General features: G+C 46.7%; 1 protein-coding gene across 1 annotated transcript; it reads left to right on the top strand.

Moving 5' to 3' along the window:
- The first annotated feature begins 515 nt into the window (after positions 1–515).
- On the top strand, positions 516–22,653 carry SHOX (SHOX homeobox). The gene is made up of 5 exons (XM_028727786.2): positions 516–1,401; positions 5,518–5,726; positions 14,124–14,181; positions 14,306–14,394; positions 20,129–22,653. The coding sequence occupies exons 1-5, from the start codon at positions 1,059–1,061 to the stop codon at positions 20,372–20,374; spliced, it is 945 nt and encodes a 314-aa protein (XP_028583619.1). The 5' UTR covers positions 516–1,058; the 3' UTR covers positions 20,375–22,653.
- Positions 22,654–22,963: the final 310 nt, after the last annotated feature.

The following is a 22,963-nucleotide window of genomic DNA, read 5'->3' as shown; positions in this document are numbered from 1 at the left end:
AAGAAAGAGACATTTGAACGAAAGAGGCCCCCCCTTTTTTTCTATAACAGGTTTCTACATTCAAAACATACACATCAAGAACGACAATGAAACAACCCCCCGGTCGCCCAAGAAAAACACGTCTCCAACTGGCACGGATTTACCTTTTTATTGAACAACCAGAGTCCGCTCTTTTTGTTGTCATTTCCTCCCCCTTCCCGGTTGTCTAGCAAGAGTTGGCGGCCCAGCTTTTCTCCCCCCGCTCCTAGCGTGTCCATAATAAGCAGAAGATCTCCTGGTAGCCAGTCAGGTCTTCCTCGAGTCTCTCCCACCCCCGCCGCCGCCGCCGCCGCCCCCACGCCTTCCTTTCCGTTTGGTTCCTGCGAGCCATTGAAAAGAATGCGGAGAGATACCTGTTTGGGAGGAGGCTATGGGATGGAGTGGGGGAGAGAGGGAGGGTGGGGGAGAAAGAGGAGAGGGAAAGAGTTTCATTGGATTCCTCCCTCTCTCCCTCCCTCCCTCCCTCCCTCCCTCTCCCTGCTCTTTGCCACCCTTAAATCAAGGTGCGACGGGTGCCAAAGCGCGATGAAATGCAAAGAAAGCCAATTGCTGGCCCGAGGTGGGGGGAGATCGCTCCTCGGAGTCCTGCCTGCGACTCTGGAAGAGGCAGTAATTGCTGGAGACAGAGAGAGCTGGGGGGCTGGGCTGAGGTAGCCATGTATAAATAGTGTGATCTCCCCATTGAAAGGCATAAATAACAGCGGGAGGGATCTAAGCCCCGAGACAGCGCCCCGTCTCTGCTCTTCGACGTGGTCTTCCTCGCTGCTTGTCACGAGGAGGAGGATTTAAAACAAAACACGCGCACGCAACGCGCAACACCACCTTCAAGCAGCAGCAGCAGCAGCCTGGACCGACGAGGCGGCCCCCTGGACCTCCTGAGTGCAGATCTCCACCTCACCAGCCCCACCACCACGACCCACGCCCAGATCCAGCCGCTGCAGCGCGGAGAACCTCTTCACTGTGGATCGCGAGCGTGCGCTTCTTCTCTCCCCCTCCCCCTCCCCAGCCACCGGGTCGCCATGGAAGAACTTACCGCGTTTGTCTCCAAATCTTTCGACCAGAAAAGCAAGGAGAGCAGCAGCGGAGGAGGAGGTGGTGGTGGCGGCGGAGGTGGTGGTGGAGGAGGAGGCGGCGGCAGCAGCGGCGGAGGAGGCACCGGCCACAAGAAGGAGACTATCACGTACCGGGAAGTTTTGGAGAGTGGGCTGGCGCGCTCGCGGGAGCTGGGCGCCTCGGAAGCCGGCAGCCTGCAGGAGCTGGCCGAGAGCGGCGCGCACTGCCCGGTGCACCTCTTCAAGGAGCACGGAGACGGAGACAAGGACAAGCTCAAGGACTTCAACCACGCCAGCAGGACCTCGGAAGGTAAGGAGGGCACCGGACCCACCAGGCGAGGTGGTGCGTGGGGGTGTGTGGAGGGGGGCTCCGTCTCTCCACCTCCTCTCCCTGCCCCAGACACCAGCGCCGAAGGCCTCGAGGCTTTTTGGGTGGGGAGGAGCGGTTGGGCAGCGGGCGATCTAATAATAATAATAATAATAATAATAATAATAATAATAATAATAATACTCCACTTGTCTAGAAACAACAGGAACGGCCGCTGGGATCGTGAAGCACTTCTGGAGTGGAAAGTAGAAGGAAAAGGGAGAGGAGGGAGAGAAACAGCCAAACTTTCCCCTTAGCTTTTCTGGGAACAATAGGAGTGCGTGGAGATGGGGGGCGGGCGGGGAGGAAAAAGAAAGAAGCAGGTTTCGCATCGACGACCCGATTCGATCCGGAGCCCGGGTACCCTTTGCCCGGTTGCCTGTCTGTGTTGCTGCCCGAAGGAGCCTGTTCTGGAACGAGCCTCCAACGTCGTGGCTTTAATTATGGCTTCTTTTTTTGTTTCTTTGCTTCCATTAAAAAGAGGCGTAAGGGATGCCAAGCTCAGGGTAAACTGGTCAGAGGCCTGCGGGGAAGATCGAAGCAGAAAAGAAGGAAGGGAAGGAAGGAAGGAAAAGCGCATTTAGGATTTTGTACCGAGCCCGTGTCCATAGTTTCTTCGGGTGTCAGTTCCTTCCTTCCTTCCTTCCTTCCTTCCTTCCTTCCTTCCTTCCTTCCTTCCTTCCTTCCTTCCTTCCTTCCTTCCTTCCTCCTGATGTGTAAGATACAGTCCCTTCACCCCGGGCCACCAGGTCGATAGCTCTTCCTGTCCCGCTTCACTGTTGCTTATAGAAAGGAGCATTCTGAGGGTGAGGGAAAGTAAAATTTTAAGAAAGTTGATAAAACGTTTTTCGGCGATTTAAGACAGGTTTCCTCCAGGGCAGACGCGATGGATTTAAATGCAGCAATCCCTTAGGTGTGAGAAGGGAAAACTTTAAATTAAAATTCAGCAGGGGTGCTCAGTTATGTTAATTTCCCTTCCTTAAAATATGTTTTACTCCGCCATTCGTTCTGCTCCTTCGCTTCGTAAAATAATAACGGCGTGTTGGATCGATAGCATTTAGGAGATTTGGGCCACTTGTACCATAAACAGAACAAAACAAAACGAAACAGCATTCTGTCCTTTATAGAAAAGCCTTATCACTCAAATCTGCTCGCTCCTTTAATATCAGTTCTACATATTATTAATAATTCTTTTTTTATGTTCTATTAGATTCGTTATAATCGGAAGGAGAGCTTAGACGCAGGGCTAAATAAATGAGAATTTAATTTCTGGGAAGCTTTAACAATTCCAATTTCATATATATATATTAGAGAGAGAGAGAGAAGGGCCTTTCAGAATACATTTTTTAAATGCTGTCAGTTCCAATGCACGGTTATTGTTTTGGGAAACAATATACATATCTAATATTTTATATACATAGATATATGTGTTTCATTCTCAGCAGTCACCTGAACACGCAACTCTGAAATGTCATAAAATATATTGTAATCTCTCTCTCTCACACACATCTCAAGTTTGTAATTGTTTTTCGGTTAAAAAAGAAAGTAATTCAAAAGGGTATCAACCTCAGGAAGAATCCAAGGAGGAAGACTGGTTTCCAGCGGTACAACAAACATTACAAGCGGAAAATCATTACCATATTTGTGAATGGTTGGAACGCTGGAATGTGTCTCCATTAAAGGGAGTTGTAAGGGAGGCAACCCCTCGAACGTTCGTTGGGAGCAAAAAATGTAGCGATCGTGGGCCGGAAGTGAGTTTCAGCGGAATCAGGGCAAGAGACTAATGGACAGTGTGTGTTGAGAGATATTGCTCCTAGTGTCCAAAATCCGTTAGCTTCACACCTGGGTTTGGTAGCTGTTGTGCAAAACAAAACCCTGTAGGTAACCACAACACTGTATTTGAATTAAAAATTTCCCCTCTTAATTCAAGGCTGCTTCGTCGTATTTTTAAAAAGCCACAACAGTAAAATCCTCTGTGGCTGAGGATACATTTATATATAGTTTTATGTACAATCTGAGGCTTGCCTGGGGATTCTTAGGCAATTCGGTGTGTCCCATTAGTTAAAATTATGCTTTAAACCAGATGCCCTGATTCTTAAACTTATTTTACTTGGAGGTATATAATACTGTAAAGCCTTTCGATGTCAGAAGATTTGCATGTAAGAGGTAGTAGGCTGGAACGCAACACTGCTCCCTTAAAGTCAAACCAAAACAACAGAACTGGACAGCAGAGGTTTAACCGTGTCACTCCTGATCCCAACCCACTTTTCCTTGGGAGGTCAGTGAGACTGGAACCGAGGGGATTTACTTCCAGGGAATGCGCTTGGAGACGGGCACGTCTGTGTAAACCAGCTGTCCGACAGGCTGCAGTCCTCCGCGTTGCCGCTGAACTTGCCAGTAAGTTCCACGGAGAGGAATGGCGCCCCATTGGGCCCAGCAAGGCTTCCTTCCCTAGGGTGGGAAGGGCGTCCTTTGCATCTGGCTGGAGAGCGCTCACGTCGAGGTTTTTGCCGGTAGTGTGACCTGAGCTCCCCAGGTGAAGGCGGCAAGAGGAAGTCCCCGCGCCGACCCCCGAATTTCCAATCCCTTTCAGAACAGGCGAGATGAAGTCCTCTCTCCCCCGCCCTCTGCCCAGTCCCTCGTTACATCTTCACGCGCTCCTGTTCTTTGCAAACGTGACGTTTTGCTGCGGGAGTGACGTGTTGGCTCCTCAGAAGGCCAGCCGTGGCTGCGGGGCAGAGAGGGCGTCCAGGCCAGGCTCTTTCTGCCACCCAGAGCGCATCGGGCCCAGGCTGCTGCTGCTGCAACAGAGGCGCTGTCTTTTCCTCTGGTGCTTCCTTTCTTATCGATTTCTATCCCGAGGGAGGAATCTTCCCCCAAACGGACCATACCTGAGGCTTGGTGGCTTTTATCATTAATATATTGGAAAGGCGATTGGTTAGAAGAATATCGTCTTGTGCCATTTGTTTTTTAAGCACAGCCCACAAAAGGCAGCATTTAACCTGCTCTGGCCAAAGGTCACCCCGATTATGTCGCCTGAATCTTTTCTAATGGTTACCTGGTCACAGGAAAGCTGGGTTCATCTCGTGTGTGTGTGGGTTCCCACATTCCTAAAGCCTCTCAGTTGGGGACTATGGATTCTAATATCCTTTGGATTTATTTTAAAGCGCGCGTAACGGAGCGAAACAAACATGCCGTTTTTCTGGTGCTTTTCTTATTGCTCAGTAGCTATTAGAGGGGGGAGGGTCCCCATGTCTTTAAAAAGCGTGTTTCCGATCCCCTTCCGCCATGTCTAGACTGCAACATGAGGCCCCGATCCCCTCCCGGTGGAGGCGACTGGCCAGGAATAGTGGACACGTCTCAGAGCCTCTATCATCTGAAAGTGGCCATTTCCTCTTTACACTTGTTTCGCGTAAAATCTTTGCTACTCTTGGCTTGCGTGGGGAATTTGGATCTTTAACTTTCCCCAGGAGGCTTGTCAGTTCAGAAAACCTAGGCCACACTTCCTAGCCTCGACAACATATTGTCACCGAGGTATGATCCTGCAGTCTTCAAAATTAAGATGATTAAGTTTGTATGCGTGGAGAGACGGGAGATGTCCCTTACAAGGGGCAGTTAGCAACCTTAGCTGGAGAATATGTGAGCCACACAAGGTTTCTCTAAGGACCATCACCTGTTCTGCGCCCAAATAAATAAAGAATTTTCTCGCTGCAATAGGAGAACTGCAAGGAGACACAGAGAAAAAATCTACCCTGGCTGCGTAGCAGTCAATTACGTTTTTATCAGAGCAGGGCTCTCCGTGCGCTCCGAAATTTTACTAACGAATATTTCACTCAACCCCCCAAATGTGTCATCTGAGCATAGGGGACGATGCCAACTTTCGCTTGCCTTTCTTTTGGGGGCTCACAGGGCGACCGTCCTTCGCCTTGGCTGGGGAAACTATGTGCCCAATTCTCCCGCCTCGAGGGCTTTAAGGAGGAAATTAAGGAGGCTTCTATGATGCGCAACTTGGTTGTATTCGTTTCCTCTTCCCTACCCCCATCCCCCCCCCCCCCGCAGGGATCTATGAGTGCAAAGACAAGCGGGAAGAGGTGAAATCCGAAGACGAGGACGGCCAGACCAAGCTGAAGCAGAGGAGGAGTCGAACCAATTTCACACTGGAGCAGCTGAACGAGCTGGAGAGGCTCTTCGACGAGACGCACTATCCGGACGCCTTCATGAGGGAGGAGCTGAGCCAGAGGCTGGGGCTGTCGGAAGCCAGGGTTCAGGTAAGGCAGCCTTAGAAGAAGGCCAGAGTCCTCCTCCTCCTGCTGGCCTTGTTTCGGATCTCTGTCTACCCCATTAAAATCCCCTCCTTTTTGTCACGCGCAGCACCCGGACACGTGTGACGGAGGGAGGGCGCTTGCAGCCATGGGGGGGGGGGGGGAATTCCAGCCACTGGCGCTGCTCTCGATTTCTCGCCCCTTTAGAATCTTCAGCAGACACGGAGCGTTCGAAACATCCCCGAGTGCCGCTCGCTAACCAATCAGAGGCCTGATTAGTAGCCCCAGCCAGGAACGAAAAAGCTTTCCCTTTTCCCTTGAGGTTCTACTGCTCCTCTTTTATTTTTATTTATTTTTTTAACAGGGAGAGGGTGGGAGCAACTTCGGAGAACAATTGGTGTAGATCAAGCTAGGCTGGTTGGGTGCTCTGGGACTGGATTATCCAGAGCCGGGAGTGGGGTGGTGGTGGTGGTGGGGGAAACGTGCCTCTATTTGACTTGCATAACAAGGGTATGAATTCATGGTGCCCCATCTGCTCCGTTTGTCGATCCCCTGGAAAACAGAACGTCTCCCAATCTTCGAGGAGGTGTTTGGGTTGTGGGGCCTGCCTGCTGGTCATGCGGCCAAGACATATGCTCGATACAAGAACAGATTGTTGCCTTTAAAAATGCATTTATTTTTTATTTTTTAAAAGGCCTTTAGCCTTGCTCACTAGAGAGAGACGGGGGCTGGGGCTGGAAAAGAAGCAAACAAGAAAATAGATATAATTAAAAAAGGGTGGTGCAGGTTGTGGCGATTGTCGCAGCATCGATCCCCCTCAAACAGAGGTTGTGCAAAAAGGAGGGAAGAAGGGTTGGACTAGATGACCCTTGAGGTCCCTTCCAACTCTACAATTCTATGATTCCATGGAAGTGATCAACCTGTAGCATGGCTTTAGGGTCAAAGGCATGTGGGGAAGGCTGAGCTCCAGCTGAGATTTTATTCTGGCTGAACTCCCACAGCACCAAAAAACTATTTTAATGAACCACGCTTCCAGTTCCCCAAGTGTTTTTCCTCGGAGGTGATGGTGGGAGTCACACTAGCAAAGGGGAATCTCAGTCTAAATGCTTTAAGTCAGGGGTGGCTCGCCAGATGTTGACCCCGCCAGATGTTGCTGCACCAAATTTCCCATAATCCCTGACCACTTCCCAGGCTGGCTGGGACTTTGGGGGGTTAGAGCCCCACGACTCTAACAGAAGAGTTAGCCACCCCTACTTTTAGTATGAACGCCCCACTAATATTAGTGGGGTTGACTTCCACGTCCAGCGTTCAGCAGCATTTTTGTGCGCCTGGAACGCCTGCGTGTAATTCCTCTTTCCAGGGCAGGTCTGCCATTTAACTTTTAAAACGTTTCTTTGTAGGCTGTTTCCCCCCTGAAACAGCTGGGAAAACTAGGCTCCTGAACAGTTCGGGTTTTAAATAAATACAACAATAAATGAAATATTCCCCAGGAACGGAATAACGCTTACTGGAGTGCTCTTCTTGGAAAGGAGAGCTTACGAGGGGGAATACTGAGAGAGGGGGAGGGAGAGAGAAGTCGTGGCTCCCACCCCCCGCGCCGAAGATTGATCTAACCGCCCAAGATAAATGAATGAAAAGATTAAACTTTGGCTGAAGGGGACATCAACTTTTATGTCATCTTCCCAGCTCCTTCTAGGCGAGCCGGTATAATATCTTGCCAGAGCCTTGATGTAGCGTTTCTATAAAAATAAATTACTCGTAGTGTTTCTATAAAAATAAATTACTTGTAATTGAATTCCGCACTCTTTCTTTCAAGTAGTTTATTACCGGAGTAGCGCGGCACCTTAACAGGATATTCATAGTTACAGGAAAATTGGCGTTCCAAGTGCTTGCAGGTTTCATGAAATATTCCACCCTCTCACCTCCCCCTCCCCAGCAACTCTCTCTCTCTCTCTCTCTCTCTCTCTCTCTCTCTCTCTCTCTCTCTCTCTCTCTCTCTCTCATATATTTCTGAAGGGGGGGAAAACACCTTCAGACTCTTCCCCCCCCAAATAAAGTCCAGAGAAAGCCGTTTTAGAGAGAACCCTTAATTAAAACATAATCAGGATTCGATCGGCTAAAAAGGACTCGGTCGGCATCTTATTAAAGGAGGAAGAGAAAAGGAAGGAGACCGAAGGGCGAAAGCAACAACAACCCAAAGATATTTTAATACTCTCCGAATTGCCTCCTAATCCCCGTCTGTAGCGCCTGTCCCTTGTTGTTAAAGGATCTAGTTTCAATTTAGTGTGGAAATGTGCTGTAAATAAATTGGAGCTCCTACGGTAGCTACTTCTTATTAACCTTTTATTTTTAGTGTTGTACGGCAACTCATATCGCCCAGCTGTCAGGGTTATAATTGAAAGTTATGAGACCATAGTGAGGAGCAGGCAGTAATTCAATTACGAGCAAATATCTTCGGGTTTTTATGGCGCAAGGCTAAATTAAATGTCATTATTCACTGTCTCTAATGGAAATCAAAAGGAAATCAGATTAGAGCATTTGTGAAAGAAATCACTGAGTGATCCTTAATGAAGAAATAACTGTCTAAAACACTGTCCTGCGCTTTACTTAGCATATTCATGACTACTTGGAATTGATCGGGAATCACACCCGAGCTGATTTATGATGGCTGCGCGCGCGGGCTAATTCATCACTTTTATTCCTCATCACTTTCGCCTTTTTCCAAAGCAAAAAAAATAAATAAAAAAAATGGGAAGGGACGCTTTTCTTTGCCCAGCTGGGCACAGCGAGTCTTTTTAAGAAGTGCGTTTCCAGCGCCACTGGTACAAACCGGCAGCGTTTAACGCGGATTAGTCCCTCACATCACACGCCTCTCGCACGCTGCTCCTGACCGAGTGGTTAAAGCTGGGTAAAAGGACATTTTTGCCCCAGAATTTGCCACATATCTGCACCCGATGTGTGATTAAAAAATAAAAAATAAAAAAAGTCTGCCTCCTTTAACAGGATAACAGACGACCAAACGACCCTTGGGGGTGGGGAAGGAACTCTCCCCGGAATTGGTATAAATTATATTATGACGAGTGGCGTAGAGAGCGGAATTAGCACAGAGGCAGGTCATGGGAGTCATTCCAAAATCATTAATGCTGGATAAAGAGCTACACACACACACACACACACACACACACACACACACACACACAGAGAGAGAGAGAGAGAGAGAGAGAGAGAGAGAGAGAGAGAGGGAGGGAAGGAAGGGGATATAGAATGAAGAATAAATAACATGAGGGGCATATTCATTTTTATTCATTGGTTAGTTATCTGTCAATACAGTTCAGCCACCCTCTGTCCTCAGACAGGATAGCTGAAGGTTTTCTGTTTACAACTTTTAAATGCACATTTCCTTCCCCGGCTTAATTAAGCAGGATTATTTAAAACTCTGATTTAGGGTGAATTCTTTATTATTATTATTATTATTATTATTATTATTATTATTATTCTGACACACCATAAAAAGATCCCCATTCTCAAGGTTTATATGAATGGTAGGTGGTTATATTAAGAAACTAATATTTTCGTTTCAAGTGGGGCGTTCACAGTGCTAACGGTCGGAACAAAACCTAGCTAGAACCCAAATATTTCGGCTGAATTTAACTAAAGCTGTCATTTGTCAGCACACCGGTGTTTCGCTGAAAGCAATGGTCCTTTCTCCCAAGGGAGGCGGAGAGATGGCGGGGGTTGATACTCCAAACGTTAGTCCGCTTGAAGTGGCTAAGTTTCCAGAGGTGTTTGAAAGAGTCTTAGAATTGTAAAATTGGAAGGGATCGCAAGGGCCATCTAGTCCAACGCCCTGCAATGCAGGAATCGTGTGCCCAACGTGGGGCTCGAATGCAGCACCCTGAGATTAAGAGTCTCACGACTGAGCTAAGAATGCCCACGGCACCTGGTATTCCTAGGCAGTGGTCTCCCATACAAGCACTAACCAGGCCTGACCCTGCTTAGCTTCGGAGATCCCACGAGGCTGGGCGTGTTGAGGGTCGTACGGCCGTCTATCTATTCCAAAAGGCTGTGCTGCGTGTTGCGCTCTTCACAGAACCAGCAAATCCAAGGGAGCCAGAGATCAGGACATTAAAATGGAAAGGGGACATTTCCACTGGTAAAGAAAGCTCCCTTTCAAAAAGTTCAGGGATCGCTCAGAAATCGAGCAAACTGCCCCCCTCCCGTTCCCCCATCTTTTAATTTGAGACATCACCTATTAGAGACCCGGATCAGGGAGGGGGAGGCGACGCCACTAGCGCACGTGTGAAGGCGGCCAATTCCTGTTGAAGAAACCCATTCCAGTACCCCTGGATAATTAATGTCTTTGGAAGCCTTTCTTTGCACTAATTACTCCGTTGTAAATGGCCATCATTAAGGCAATTGAAGAAAGCTCGGAGGCGAAATGTGATGTAGGAAGTGCAGTTAGTATTAATTAACCGTATGATCAACTTGGCAAGCGGAGGAACTTGGAGGGGGGGCGGGGCGAATGGGAGCGATGTTTGCTTAACTCCCAGATTTGATCTGTCTCAGCAGACAGAGGCTGACTAAAGTTTGATTTAGTAAGAGGAGGGGGGTGGAGACGCTGAGCATTTGACGGTAGACGTAATCCTTTAAACATATTTGTAAAAAATCGTCTCCTTCCCCTCTCATGGGAGAAGGCTCCCATGCTGCTTAGTACGCCAGAGAGATCTAAGGACACCCCACTCCCTGCCTCGATTTATAATACACGGGAATTTCCGGAATTAGGGGAGGATTACTAGGATGACAATTTTTTTTAAAGAAAAAGAATAGAATCTGATGGCAGAATTAGAAATAATTCCTTCCACCCAAATTTGGAAAGCGTTTGATTGTCGCGTGGAAGTCAAGCCTATTTAAAAGTCAATCGTGGCTCTGAAAAAGGGATTTATGGTGGGATCCATAACACAGCATTTCGACAAATGGAAAGGGGTAATTGAAATCTGTTGGATTAACCCCCTTTGAATAATCCTTCTGGATGATGTGTGTGGAATTAATTGATTTCCCCATAAACGGAATTTGCATTCGAAGTTGAATTGACTTTCAAGGGAGGGTTTGGGGGTCGTGGCTGTGCAGGGCGATCTTGAGCATCGTTTACTCGAAAGTAAGCCCGGCGGAATTCAACGAAATGCTGTGCCTTTCCTGTAAGGAAACAGGCTCATGCCACAATATACTTTTTAATCTTCAAGGAAACTTTATTGGTTTCGCTACTTTTCTAGAATTCCTTTCAGTGAAGTTCTTCTGGGATCGCAACCTTAATCGCTGGCAGCTTCTTCTGTTGCATGGTTGCTCGGGAGTAAATCCCAAGTAAATGAAGAGTCCCTCCACTGAACCGTGATGGGACTTTATTCCGAGTAATCAGTGTTTGGGTGTGGATCCATGGCTGGCCATTTTAGTGGGCAATTCCAAGGTCAGCATAAGACAAAGCCCTGATAAACTCTGGCAGAAATTCGGGAATAAAAGGGTTTAGCTGAAACTCACCCCGCCCGCCCCGCCTATTTTTCCTTAAATCGGGGGGGGGGGGGGAGCGATGCCACACGAGTCGACATAGGGGAAAACCCACTAAAACTGGTCCTTCTTTATGTATATGCGTTCAAAATTAACCTCGAGGAAACGCCACTGCCTGGCACACCGGGGGAAAGGAAGCCACATTCAGCCAAATTGGAGGAATGCTGGACGTGAGAGAGCAAAGGGTGTGTGCGTGTGGATGTATGAGAGATGGATGTGAATTGTAAATCGGCACTTGGTACTCGGCACTTTTTGGGTGTGGGTGTGTGGCGATCTGTCACATTTATGTCTCATTGTTTAGTGTGTGAGCCGATAACCTCTTCCCCACGGGGAAATCTCCCTTAGCTGCCTGCCAGCCGAAACCTATACTTGTTCTCTCAGCAGTAAACCCCATTGACTTCCATGGGGCATGCTCCAAGGTCGGTGTGGGCATTGGATTGCGGCTTGGCTCTCTGCTCCTGAACGCCATCTGCCTGTTTTCCTGATTTCGAATAGGAGATGCCAAGAAGAGGCTCTTTTTTTGCTTCCCTCCCCCGGTTTAAAGCTAGGCAAGCGGGCCGTCTTTGTTGCTGGACTGAACAGTTTCTTTCTTTGGATAGCCTCGGAGGCATTTTGTTCAGCTGCTTGTTCTACGTAATGATTTGCCCCCTTTTAATATTCCGCCTTTCCCGGTGAAAGGGAGCACAAGGCGGCTGACAATATAAAAGCATTACAAGCACACACTTTTAGGGAAGAGAAGAGTGCCCCCTCCCATTTCAGACCGTATTTGTTTGTTCTTCGGGAGTCCTCTCTATTTCTGGCAGGGTCCCTCAAGAGTGACTGCTGGTCTAAATCTAAACCTTTAGATCGGAACATATTCTTTGGTTTAAAGAAGTGCGCGCGCGGACCTGTACCATTCACGTTATATTTATGGGATACTGAGCTACACGCATAGCTCTTAAAATACATTGGCCTGTTTGCGGTCTAAGCCTTGAATATATCCTTGCAAAATTCCTCCCCTACTTGGGGGGGGGGGGAAAATCCAAATTGTCCCTCCTCCTGACTGATATCCGAAGTACTATAAACTGAGCAGTTGTGCAAGCTTCGTTGTCGCGCCGAGGTGGTCAGTTTGTGCCCGGGATGTCGCACTTTAGCCTGTAGGTGAGGGCTCATATGCTTGACCGGTTCTCCAGACAGTATTAAAAACACGAGAAGAGCTTCATTTCCTCCGCACCAGCCCAGTGGTCTCTGGGAGCAGAACTTTGGGGATGTTTCATGGCTGTGTCTAGCGCCCCCACAGGCCAATCCATGTATTGCCTCTTATACGTTCGAAGGGTTGCTGCCCTTGGGGCTCCGCTGAGCCACACTGGCAGCCCCTTCCTCTGAATCCCTTGAGATGGAGGCAGCAAAGTCTCCTTTTGACCAGGACTTTAAAAAAAAAAAAAAAGGAAAAAGAGAGAGTACGCATGCGCGGGGAGGGAGCGGCTACACCCCCGCATCAACTTCGCGGTGCTTTGCGAATTTGGATTCGCAACCTTAGGAGGGAGGTCGCTCGTGGCTTGACTGCTCTTCTTAAAAGCGCTTGTTTGCTTGACTTTGACACCAGCCATGCTTGGGACGATCAAGATGCAAACTCTGCATTTTACAACAGACTTTCTCCAAGCTGCGCATTGTTCCGTTGGTGGTTTTTTTTTTTAGCAGAAGTGCGAATGAATCCCATTTCGATTCTTGTCCGATTCTCTGTTCGCACTCGGATCTCACCTGCTCTAATTGCACCTATAATTGTTGCAAGTGAAACTCGTCTCATCACTTGCAGCCCACATTTTCTGATCTGGTCGCTCCTTTATGCTTTTTAATAGCAATAAGAATAATACAGAAAGTCACTGTTCTCAGGTCATTTGTATTATTTTTTTAAGAAACTGAACTATGTGTGTATATGGGTGTGCGTGTGCACAATCAACAAAAACCTCTAATAGGTTTACACAGTCCCCCATTCTAGTGCAGAAATGACCCCTACCATTGTGGACGTAAGGATTGCTTCTCATTCCAACAGCGGGAAAGAAAATGCTGCATTTATACCATTTTAGTGGTGTATAGCACTATTTTCTTATTTCGAAACACCTCAGGCTGCAATCCTATACACGCTTACCCGACAGGAAGCGCCATTGAAGCCAACGGGATTTACTTCTGACACGTATAAGGATCACACTGTGAATCTCTCGAAACCTGCTTACCAATACCACGACCCTTGTCTTAAAAGGGCCTTTGACTAGTCCTGCTGTTTTGCGTGATGTATGCTGTTACCTGTATGCCTAATAAACAAGCATTTCTCAGAGAGAAAGCCACCAGATGAGCAGAGCAAAGAGAGAAGTTACAGTAGCGTGCATAGCAAAACTGACACTTTGATTTTGGAAGAAGGAGAAGGGGGGGGGGGAAGCGAAGTATAAGGTCTTCATCTTTCCTTTGCCTCTCTGAGACTGTGGAACACAAGCTGAGAAAGCTTCTGTTCTCTGCCATTCGGACTCCATACTTTCGTGTGTTCTGAATATCCCCCAAAGCTTGTCCTTCTGTGGGTGGGTAGGAACTTACCTGTTTGTATATTGCTGGTTCCGTGAAAATCAATAAAACGTATCGACCAAAATAAAACCCCTTTATTGTACGAGCAATCAAAATGACACAAAACAGGGAGCAAGCTTCCAAGCCCAACAGGATTCTTCATCAGACTGCAAGGGCGTGTGTGGGTAAGGGGGGGGGGAAATGTCTGTTTTGGTCAAAAAAGTTCGTTTTTATAAGCACGGGTGGCTGCCAGACGCTTCAGAACGGATGGTGACAAACCTCTCCTCCCCTCATTTTCTTTGATTGCAGGTTTGGTTCCAGAACCGAAGAGCCAAATGCCGGAAACAGGAGAACCAGATGCATAAAGGTGAGTTCGAGCTGGAAAGTGCTTGGGTGGGCTGGAGGAGGGGAGGGGGTTGGTGAGCGCTATCCGGACCCCCGAGGTTCCTTCCTCACCAAGACACGTGTCTCTCCCCACCCCCGCTTTGCAGGTGTGATCTTGGGGACGGCCAGCCACTTAGACGCCTGCCGAGTGGCCCCTTACGTCAACATGGGCGCCCTGAGGATGCCTTTCCAGCAGGTAGCTCGTTTTGATTCCTTTTGACCCCTTTCTCTCCCTGTGCGTCCGAGGCGAATCGAGGTTCTGGAGGGGAGGGGCGCTGTAGAAAAGGACACGCCTCTTCCGAGGGGCTGTCAGACGGAAGGGGGAGGTGCTTATACGCCTCTCGCTGGGCAGGAGGCGTGGCCGGAGCGGAGATCCGTCAGGAAGCCACGCCCCTGGCTTTCGGGCGTTTTTCAAGGCTGGGATGGGTCAGTGGCGAAGGAGTGCACTCTGCGCGCCCTCAGAGGCGCCCTTATCGTCCCCAGGTTTCGAACGAGGACTTACTCACTGTGGCTTCCAAGTCTGGCTGCAACCCTGTTCACGCTCAATGTGGGTTAATCGCCATTGAAACCAGTAGGACTTATTTCTGAGTGAACACTGTGTAGGATAGTAATGCTGAGTGTTGCATCGTTTGGAAAAACAAAATTTCCGGCTACTTCTACTCATCCTCTTGGAAAGATGAGTACAGTGGTACCTTGGGTTACAGACGCTTCAGGTTACAGACTCCGCTAACCCAGAAATAGTACCTCGGGTTAAGAACTTTGCTTCAGGATGAGAACAGAAATCATTCTCTGTCGGCGCGGCGGCAGCAGGAGGCTCCATAAGCTAAAGTGGTCTTCAGGTTAAGAACAGTTTCAGGTTAAGAACGGACCTACGGAACGAATTAAATACATAACCAGAGGTACCACCGTAGTTGATTTGCCTCAGCTACTGTTAGTAGAAACCAAACACGTTAATCTCTGTACTGAACCACTTAAATTTCTGCCTTTCAAGTAGTCTTTAAAGGCACAAGAGTTCTTACCTGTGGCGGGAAATATATTGAATGCAGAGGGGAAGAAAATAAATCCAGGTAATTGTATCTTAACTCCCCCAAATACCTAAATGTAGAATTCCATTATTTTTGTTCCTCTCTCCTAAGTAGTCGTCCTAAAGCACACCTGCATTGCAGTCCTAGAAATGTTCACTCAGAAGTAAATCATGTTGCTTTTAATGGGGACATCGTTCTTGGTAAGTGTATACAGGATCATAGCTTGATCTGTATTTTGCTTAAGGGACAGGTGGATCCACACCATACATTTAAAACACATTCAACACACTTATTCCCCCTCCACACACCCCGAATCCTGGGAACTGTTTCTCATTCCTCACAGAGTTACAGTTCCCAGCACCCATAGCAAGCTACTTTTCACTGAGACTGGGGAAAGCCATGTGCTACAAATTCACGGTGTGGATTCAACATTCCTGTGAAGTAGGTTAGGCTGAGAAACTGCTCTTTGTTCAAAGCTAATCTTTATCAAAGCAACAGAGAAAATACTGTAGCGCAAGTATGTTTCAGGACTCACACAATGAAACCACCACCCAAACTTGCATGGCCATGAAGAAGTCTGTTTCTCAGGCTCAGACATCTTCTGATATGGGCAGTAATAGAGACCTACCTTATTAGATTGATTTAAGTAATGAGTACTGAATGATGCATTCTCTGCCCTTAAATTCACTGTAAACCTGCTACTTGCAAGGGGATCTGAATGCAGGTCTTTAACCCTCCAGTCACTATGTCGCACTAGCACTGTATGGAATGCAAAAACCATGCTTTGCTCACTCTTTTTGCCCCATTAGTTTTCATAACTGGGAACTGAAAGTAGTCTCACACACAAGCCATAGGGAAAAGTCAGTAAGCAGCAGAGATGCCTCAGCTCCCTTCTATTTACATCCTCCTATGTAATTAAGCACCCCTGTGATTCTTGGGCTTCTGGAAAGGTCTCATTTATTTCAATCAGGGTTTCAGAAAAGTGGGGCCTAGGTAGTTGATTTCTTCTGCGGGAGCATTTATCTCTTGCAGAAGTAGAGCAACATCGCCCTTGGTGATTTCACGCGCGAGGCTTAAATCAGGGTGGTCCAAGGAGAAGAAATCAACACACATTTGGTTTCTGTTTTGAATTAGATCCTGCGTTGTTAACAGATTTAAGAAGGACATCAAAAGTTGTCAGCTTCTCACTCCCGAATGCTTGTGCCGTTTAACAGGGGCTTGTTCTGCAGCAAAGCAGCAGCAGTGGTGACTGTTTCTCTCCATGTTGTGAAGCGCTTCATCTCCTAATTTGCTGTAGATCCAGCTGCTGCTAAAAAGGCACACCTAGAAGAGCTGGGTGGAAATTTGGCGATCCTCTTAACAAAGAGAACTCGGGCTGTGGGGTTGTGGTGGTCACGTGTGAAAATTCCTCTTTAAGAGGTTGTAACCTTGCATTGCCTCAAAGCTACTCGTGTGGACTTTATCTTTTTGAAAGCCACACAGAAATGCTGCCATTCAGACCAGTCTACTGAATGTCTCCAATGCAAATGATAAGGGAAAAATGTAACAACCCAAAAACACTTACTTAGCGAGGCAGGATGTGAGGGGTAGGCAGGCAGGCGGGTCCTTGTTTCAGCCCCCCCATGTGTGTCAGTGGGGCTTGGGTACTTCTCAGGCTGGAAATGTGTCAAGGAAACTGGTCGATTCCCTGCAAAAGCACCCTAGCCACTGAGACACAGAGAAATAGAACTTGTTCTACTTTGATTCCTTAAAAAACACAGGCAGGAGGAAGAAAATATTGGGGAGATGATTCTTTACCTTTCTTTGCCTCCCAATGGCTGCCCGAATATGTGAAAGCTTTGCTACTTTGTCAATTTCACCTTCATTAGCTTGAGGGTGAAACGGACTAGAAAAACAGCTCCATTTATTTTCGAAGTTAGACGTGTTAAGGGGAGCTGTGGCGTGAATAAGATGGCCATAGTTTTTGATGGATTTCTCCCACCCAAGGACAAGGGAGGAAGAGGAGAAAATAAGCAAGCCTGCAGGCAAGGCCACATGGCAGGAGGCTTGCAGATGAGTAGCCAGCTCAGGAAGATCTGAGGCCCTTCTCTTGACTTTTCTCTTCCTTCTCTTAAATGTATCTCACCCTTTTACATACAGAGATGTACAGGCAGTAAACTTCCGGGCAGTGGAAGTGGGAAGGTGTGGAGACTATTGACAAGCACTTGACTCTTCTTGCCCAGTTTTATTCAAATGTTTGAATAGCCACATTCACTCATACCGATTGTCAAAGAGATTGAATTTAATCACACACACATACAACAAATCTTCTCCTATTCACCTAAACCCTCTCAGGCCCTGATAAGTGTCTAGTCCCTAGTCCCTTATAAGTGTTTCAGACGGCAACAAATAAATATGCTTTGAAATAGTCATAAGTGTCCCTGAACCGTTGTTAAGTATTCTTAGAAATTGGTCACATAATAAAGAGATGAAGGGGATGTGATTCTGTTCACAGACTCATCCTGTATACCTGGCATGCCTTACATGTGGTGTAACGGTTAGAGTGTTGGAGTAGGACGTGGGAGATCAGCGTTCAAATCCCCACTCCCTGGGTGACTCACCACCTTTTAGCCTCTCCCTACCTCACAGGGTTGTTGGGAGGATGAAATGGGGAGGAGGAGAACACTACCTTGAGATCCTTGGATGATAAAGGTAGTATATAAATGTAAATAATGATAATGATAATGATAATAGAATTGGATCAGGCTAGCAACAGAGCCAAATTTCCCCATTCCACCCCACCCTATACTTTTTTTTAAAAATCCAACAGCTTCAAAGCTAAAAAGCTATACTCAGGAAAAATTATTTATAGCCATCTTAAAACAAATCTTACAAGGGGACTTATAAACCTTATAAACAAAGACCAGAGAAGTTACCTGGCACCTTGGGGCTATAACTCTGCATCAGATCTGGCAGCACGTGTTCCTGTTGAAAGTCCAGTGGTGTTTAGGACCAGTTCAAACTCACTTTTGCAGCTATTTAATTACACCGTCGCCTTTTTAACGTTATTATTGTTATTACTGTTCAAAAGTCCTTCATTTGCTGGACGTGTGCCACAAGGACTTTAGCAGTAACTGCAGATGTGTGTGGCTGCACTTTCTCTCCTGCACACCCTTGTGGGTATGGTTCTCCTTTCTCAGTTCCTCGAGGAAGGAAAAAATGTCTGTGTGACCTCCCAGGAAGCATTAATTTTGCTTGATAAAAAACATCATGGGGTAGAACCTTATATTATAATGCCATGCTACAAGTGAGGATCTGAAACAAAATGTGCAGGTTTTACCAGAGTCTGTGGCTAAGGTGGTTGAAAAATTTGAGTTAGCAGAAAAGATAGGTGGCCCCTGCTCATAGCTGCCAACTTTTCCCTTTTCTTTCGAGGAATCCTATTCGGAATAAGGGAATTTCCCTTAAAAAAAGAGAAAAGTTGACAGCTATGCCCCTGCTATAACACAGGTCTTACTTCATGCCCACTTTTTATTTTTAAAAAACCCAGTCTGCATGCAAGCCAATTGAACACAAGGCTTTTCGTGCAAACGAGTGCTTGGTGTGGCCTGGGAGAAGGTTTGAGAAGGCCATTCATATAGTTCTACAACTGGCCTGATATATAACAGCGTACTACATTGCATGGCTGCTGTAAGTTACAGCCCTCCAATCTGCAACTGGGAAAAAAGAAGTGAACTAAATTGCAGGTTTGCTTTATCCTGCTCTCTCAGTTCTACCTGCAGTGTGGGGATAGATATAAAAAAGCAATGCAGGGTTCTGCAAACTCAGTTTCTGCTGATCTCCAATGTGCAATAGGGGTCTAACACCGCTGGACAACACTGTGGGGTTGCTGCAAAGTGCCCAGAGCCTGATATGCAGTATTCAGGGTGCACTAAGCTGTGGGTTAAACCACAGAGCCTAGGACTTGCTGATCAGAAGGTCAGCGGTTTGAATCCCCGCGACGGGGTGAGCTCCCGTTGCTCGGTCCCTGCTCCTGCCAACCTAGCAATTCGAAAGCACGTCAAAGTGCAAGTAGATAAATAGGTACTGCTCCAGCGGGAAGGTAAACGGCGTTTCCGTGCGCTGCTCTGGTTCGCCAGAAGCGGCATAGTCATGCTGGCCACATGACCCAGAAGCTGTACGCCGGCACCCTCGGCCAATAAAGCGAGATGAGCACTGCAACCCCAGAGTCATTCATAACTGGACCTAATGGTCAGGGGTCCCTTTACCTTTTTACACTGCCATTAAGCCTTTCTCTCCCAGCCAAGAGGAAGCTTGAATAGGTATCACTATGTAGAGGAACCATGCTACAGAAAAGGAAAGAGTTTGTGTGTCTGGAAGATCCAGAAAAGGGGAACTCTGCAGTTCTAAGTCAATGGCAGTAAAATAATGAGTGGAATGTGGCAATTCAACAAGTTAAGGAACACTGTTAAAGGATTGATCACCATGTACAGTACAAAGAGTGGCAATGTGCAACAGTAGATTAATATGCTGAGACATAAGAAGAAAGTGCTCATGGTTATTTGGGTCTGGACCTTAAGTGGTTTCTGATATGATATGCTGACAACAGAGTGAGAGCATCTTTCTGCTGCTGCAGATGACAATGGTTAGAAGCAAAAGCAACATTGTGATATCCTCTTGACTATATTGTGGTATTAGGTAGCTTACAGACCTTTTAACCACTGAGCCCAGTTTACCAGGAACCCACACCTGCCTGTTACAAAAAGCCATTCTATTCCTACAGGCTGCAGACCTATCCTGGTGTATGTCCCCTTGAAAACCCGGCCTATTTACAGATACACAGAATGACACTCATTTGTTTACCCTCCTGGAAGCTCCTTTACTCATTGTCCCTTTTGCTTCTGTGTCCTTCTTTTGCTCCCTCAGGTCCAAGCTCAGCTGCAGCTGGAAGGCGTCACCCATGCCCACCCTCACCTCCACCCTCACCTGGCTGCACACGCCCCTTATCTGATGTTTCCCCCGCCCCCTTTTGGACTTCCCATTGCCTCCTTGGCAGATTCCGCCTCTGCGGCCGCAGTAGTAGCAGCGGCCGCGAAGAGCAACAGCAAGAATTCCAGCATCGCTGACTTGAGGCTCAAGGCTCGGAAACACGCTGAGGCCCTGGGGCTCTGACATTTCCTCCCCAGAAGCCATTTTGTTGCCAGGGATGGACAATAGTATCTTTCCTCTATCCAGTCTCCGAGCTTGGCTGCGATAAGGACAACTGGTACCTTTTTAAAGGGCCACAAGTACTTGTAGACAGGCTCAGCGCTGGCCTGTTCCTTCTTTCCTCCCTTTCTCATCCTCTCCTTTTATTTTGTTCAAAGACTTCAGCAACTTGTTCAGTTGATCTGAGGACTGAAGGACCTACTGGCCTATTTTCTGTTTTAAATTTTTATTTCAAAAAGCACTTAGTGCTAATGATTGCAGTTAAACTGTTCTTCAGCCACCAGATGCATAAATACTAGGTTTGAAATCAGTCTGGATCTCAGTTATAAGTGTCAGTTTTGGGGGGGAAAATTGAGAAAACTTTGGAGGAAAGTAGATTTTTTGGGGGGGGGGGCGGGCAACAGAACCCTCCAATCACGTGGCATCCATGAATCTTGGGACAAATGGAAGTGGACCCTGGCCAAACTGAAGATGATCATGTCAGCCCAACACCATTTGCTGCTGCCAGTTTTGCTACGTCGTGCATGTGCCTAACTTTAAACAACGTTTGAAAATCGCCAAGTATACTGAAACAAAAATGAAACAGAAAAAAAGGAAAACGCTTAACAACATCGTGGGGCTGGTCTCCATTAAGATGACATTTCTTCTTTGTTGCCAATGGTATTATTTCAATCTCATGAATCTCTTCCATCGCTATGGAGCTGCTGCTGCTGCAGAACTGGTTTGAATTTAAACGTGGAATTTCAGATCTGAGACAAGGCAGTGTTTTCTAAACAAAGCAGCAATAACACAATGGGGTGTCCAAATGACTACATCCTTCACAAGGAACAACAAGAACAACAACAACTGAGTGTGCGTGTGAGAAAGAGAGACACCCAAATTAGTTGGTGATCCAAATGATGGGAACAATGATGAACACATCTGTTTTACTGAGAACCACCTGAACATGCTGAAATGCTTGTACTATGTGAACAGGTTTACTTCACCGTTTTTATTTCCAGATGTCTGGATCTCTGCGGAAGGCCTGCTTGGTTTACAGGATCTAGAGGGGTTGATTCATCTGTCAAAGATGGACACAGATTTTTTTAAAAAAGCATAATACTGATGCAGCGTTAATTTTAGTGAAATGCAATTAAGTGCAGTAAAGTGCAATACTGTAAATATTATAGATTAAAAGGGGTGGGGGCGGGGAAATAGCCGCGCATTCTTTTTCTGTTAAAAACCAACTCTGCAGGAACTGTAACCTGGTCCTTTGTGTTCAGACCTGGGAATTGCCATTTGTTGCCAAAATGAAAAAGTCTGGGCCTTCTACAGATTGGGAAAGAAATATGAATTGCATATATAAAAGAGAACCGCCATGATTATGAATCCAGTTCATGTGCCATATTTCTGGGAACTAAGCTCAAATGCCTGTATTAATTATTATAACTATAATTTTATTTTTATTTGGCAATTGTTTTAAAGTAAGGAAACAACAACCAAGTCAATGTCATGTAGAGGTGGACAAGTTCAGTGGGGTTTTTTTTCGGGGGGGTGGGGAAATTGAAGCCAATTTTATACACCAAATGCAAGCTCATTGGAGCTTATCAGCTAGTATGAGCTGCTACTACGACTCATAGAAATTGAGGAGAACTCCTTGAAATTATATTACCAAAGTGTCTAAGTTTATTATACCCACATTGCTCACTTACATGTAAATTCCTTTCAACCAATTTATTAACTGGTGCTTCTTCTGGAAACAAATACTGCTCTTGTCTACTTCTAAATCTGTTTTTGCATATGATATCCAAGTCTCATTGATGGAATCTTTGCATCTCAACAGCATAAAATCATTAAGTCTGTTCCATTGACCTTCCAGTGTATTTCTTTTTTGAAGCAACCCATTAATAGTTTGGGAGGTTTTTGTTGATATCCTCCCCCACCCCAGCGAAGTGTCCATAGGACAGAATGTATTGTATTTCTTAAAACATCAATATTTTCATCTCTATCTCCCTCTCCCTCGCTCTCTCTTTTCTAACCAGCGTGCAATCTCGTTGCCGGGATGGTTCTCTTTTCTCAGTTTATTTATTCTTCGCAAGACAATTATATTTTGGACAAGTTTTCAGAGTTGAAACATTTTGCCCGACTTTCCTACCTCTTTGTGAAAGCCCCAGTACCTCTTTATGTCAAGGGTATGGTGGAAACCTGAAATTAAAAACAGCTGCAGCAGCCCTGCACACCAATGTATACATATCTATCAATCACATCAGGCATAGGCAAACTCGGCCCTCCAGCTGTTTTGGGACTACAACTCCCATCATCCCTGACCACTGGTCCTGCTAGCTAGGGATGATGGGAGTTGTAGTCCCAAAACATCTGGAGGGTCAAGTTTGCCTATGCCTAAATCACATGGAAGGAAGTGTGTTTATGCCAACACACTACAATCTGAACACTAGTTTTATAGAGGCTATCCTACAACTGTGAATTGTACTCTTGTAAAGCTTTAGTGAAAGGGACGCGGGTGGCGCTGTGGGTAAAAGCCTCAGCGCCTAGGGCTTGCCGATCGAAAGGTCG

The sequence above is a fragment of the Podarcis muralis genome, chromosome 4 (genome assembly GCF_964188315.1).
Source record: "Podarcis muralis chromosome 4, rPodMur119.hap1.1, whole genome shotgun sequence".
Lineage (NCBI taxonomy): Eukaryota > Metazoa > Chordata > Lepidosauria > Squamata > Lacertidae > Podarcis > Podarcis muralis.
This window is presented reverse-complemented; position numbering and strand designations above follow the sequence as displayed.

Bases quoted from the DNA above. Each gene is read 5' to 3' on its own strand.
- SHOX (XM_028727786.2), top strand. From the start codon at position 1,059: ATGGAAGAACTTACCGCGTTTGTCTCCAAATCTTTCGACCAGAAAAGC. The intron at 5,727-14,123 runs GTAAGGCAGCCT...CTTTGATTGCAG, and splicing joins TGTCGGAAGCCAGGGTTCAG to GTTTGGTTCCAGAACCGAAG. The intron at 14,182-14,305 runs GTGAGTTCGAGC...CCCGCTTTGCAG, and splicing joins GGAGAACCAGATGCATAAAG to GTGTGATCTTGGGGACGGCC.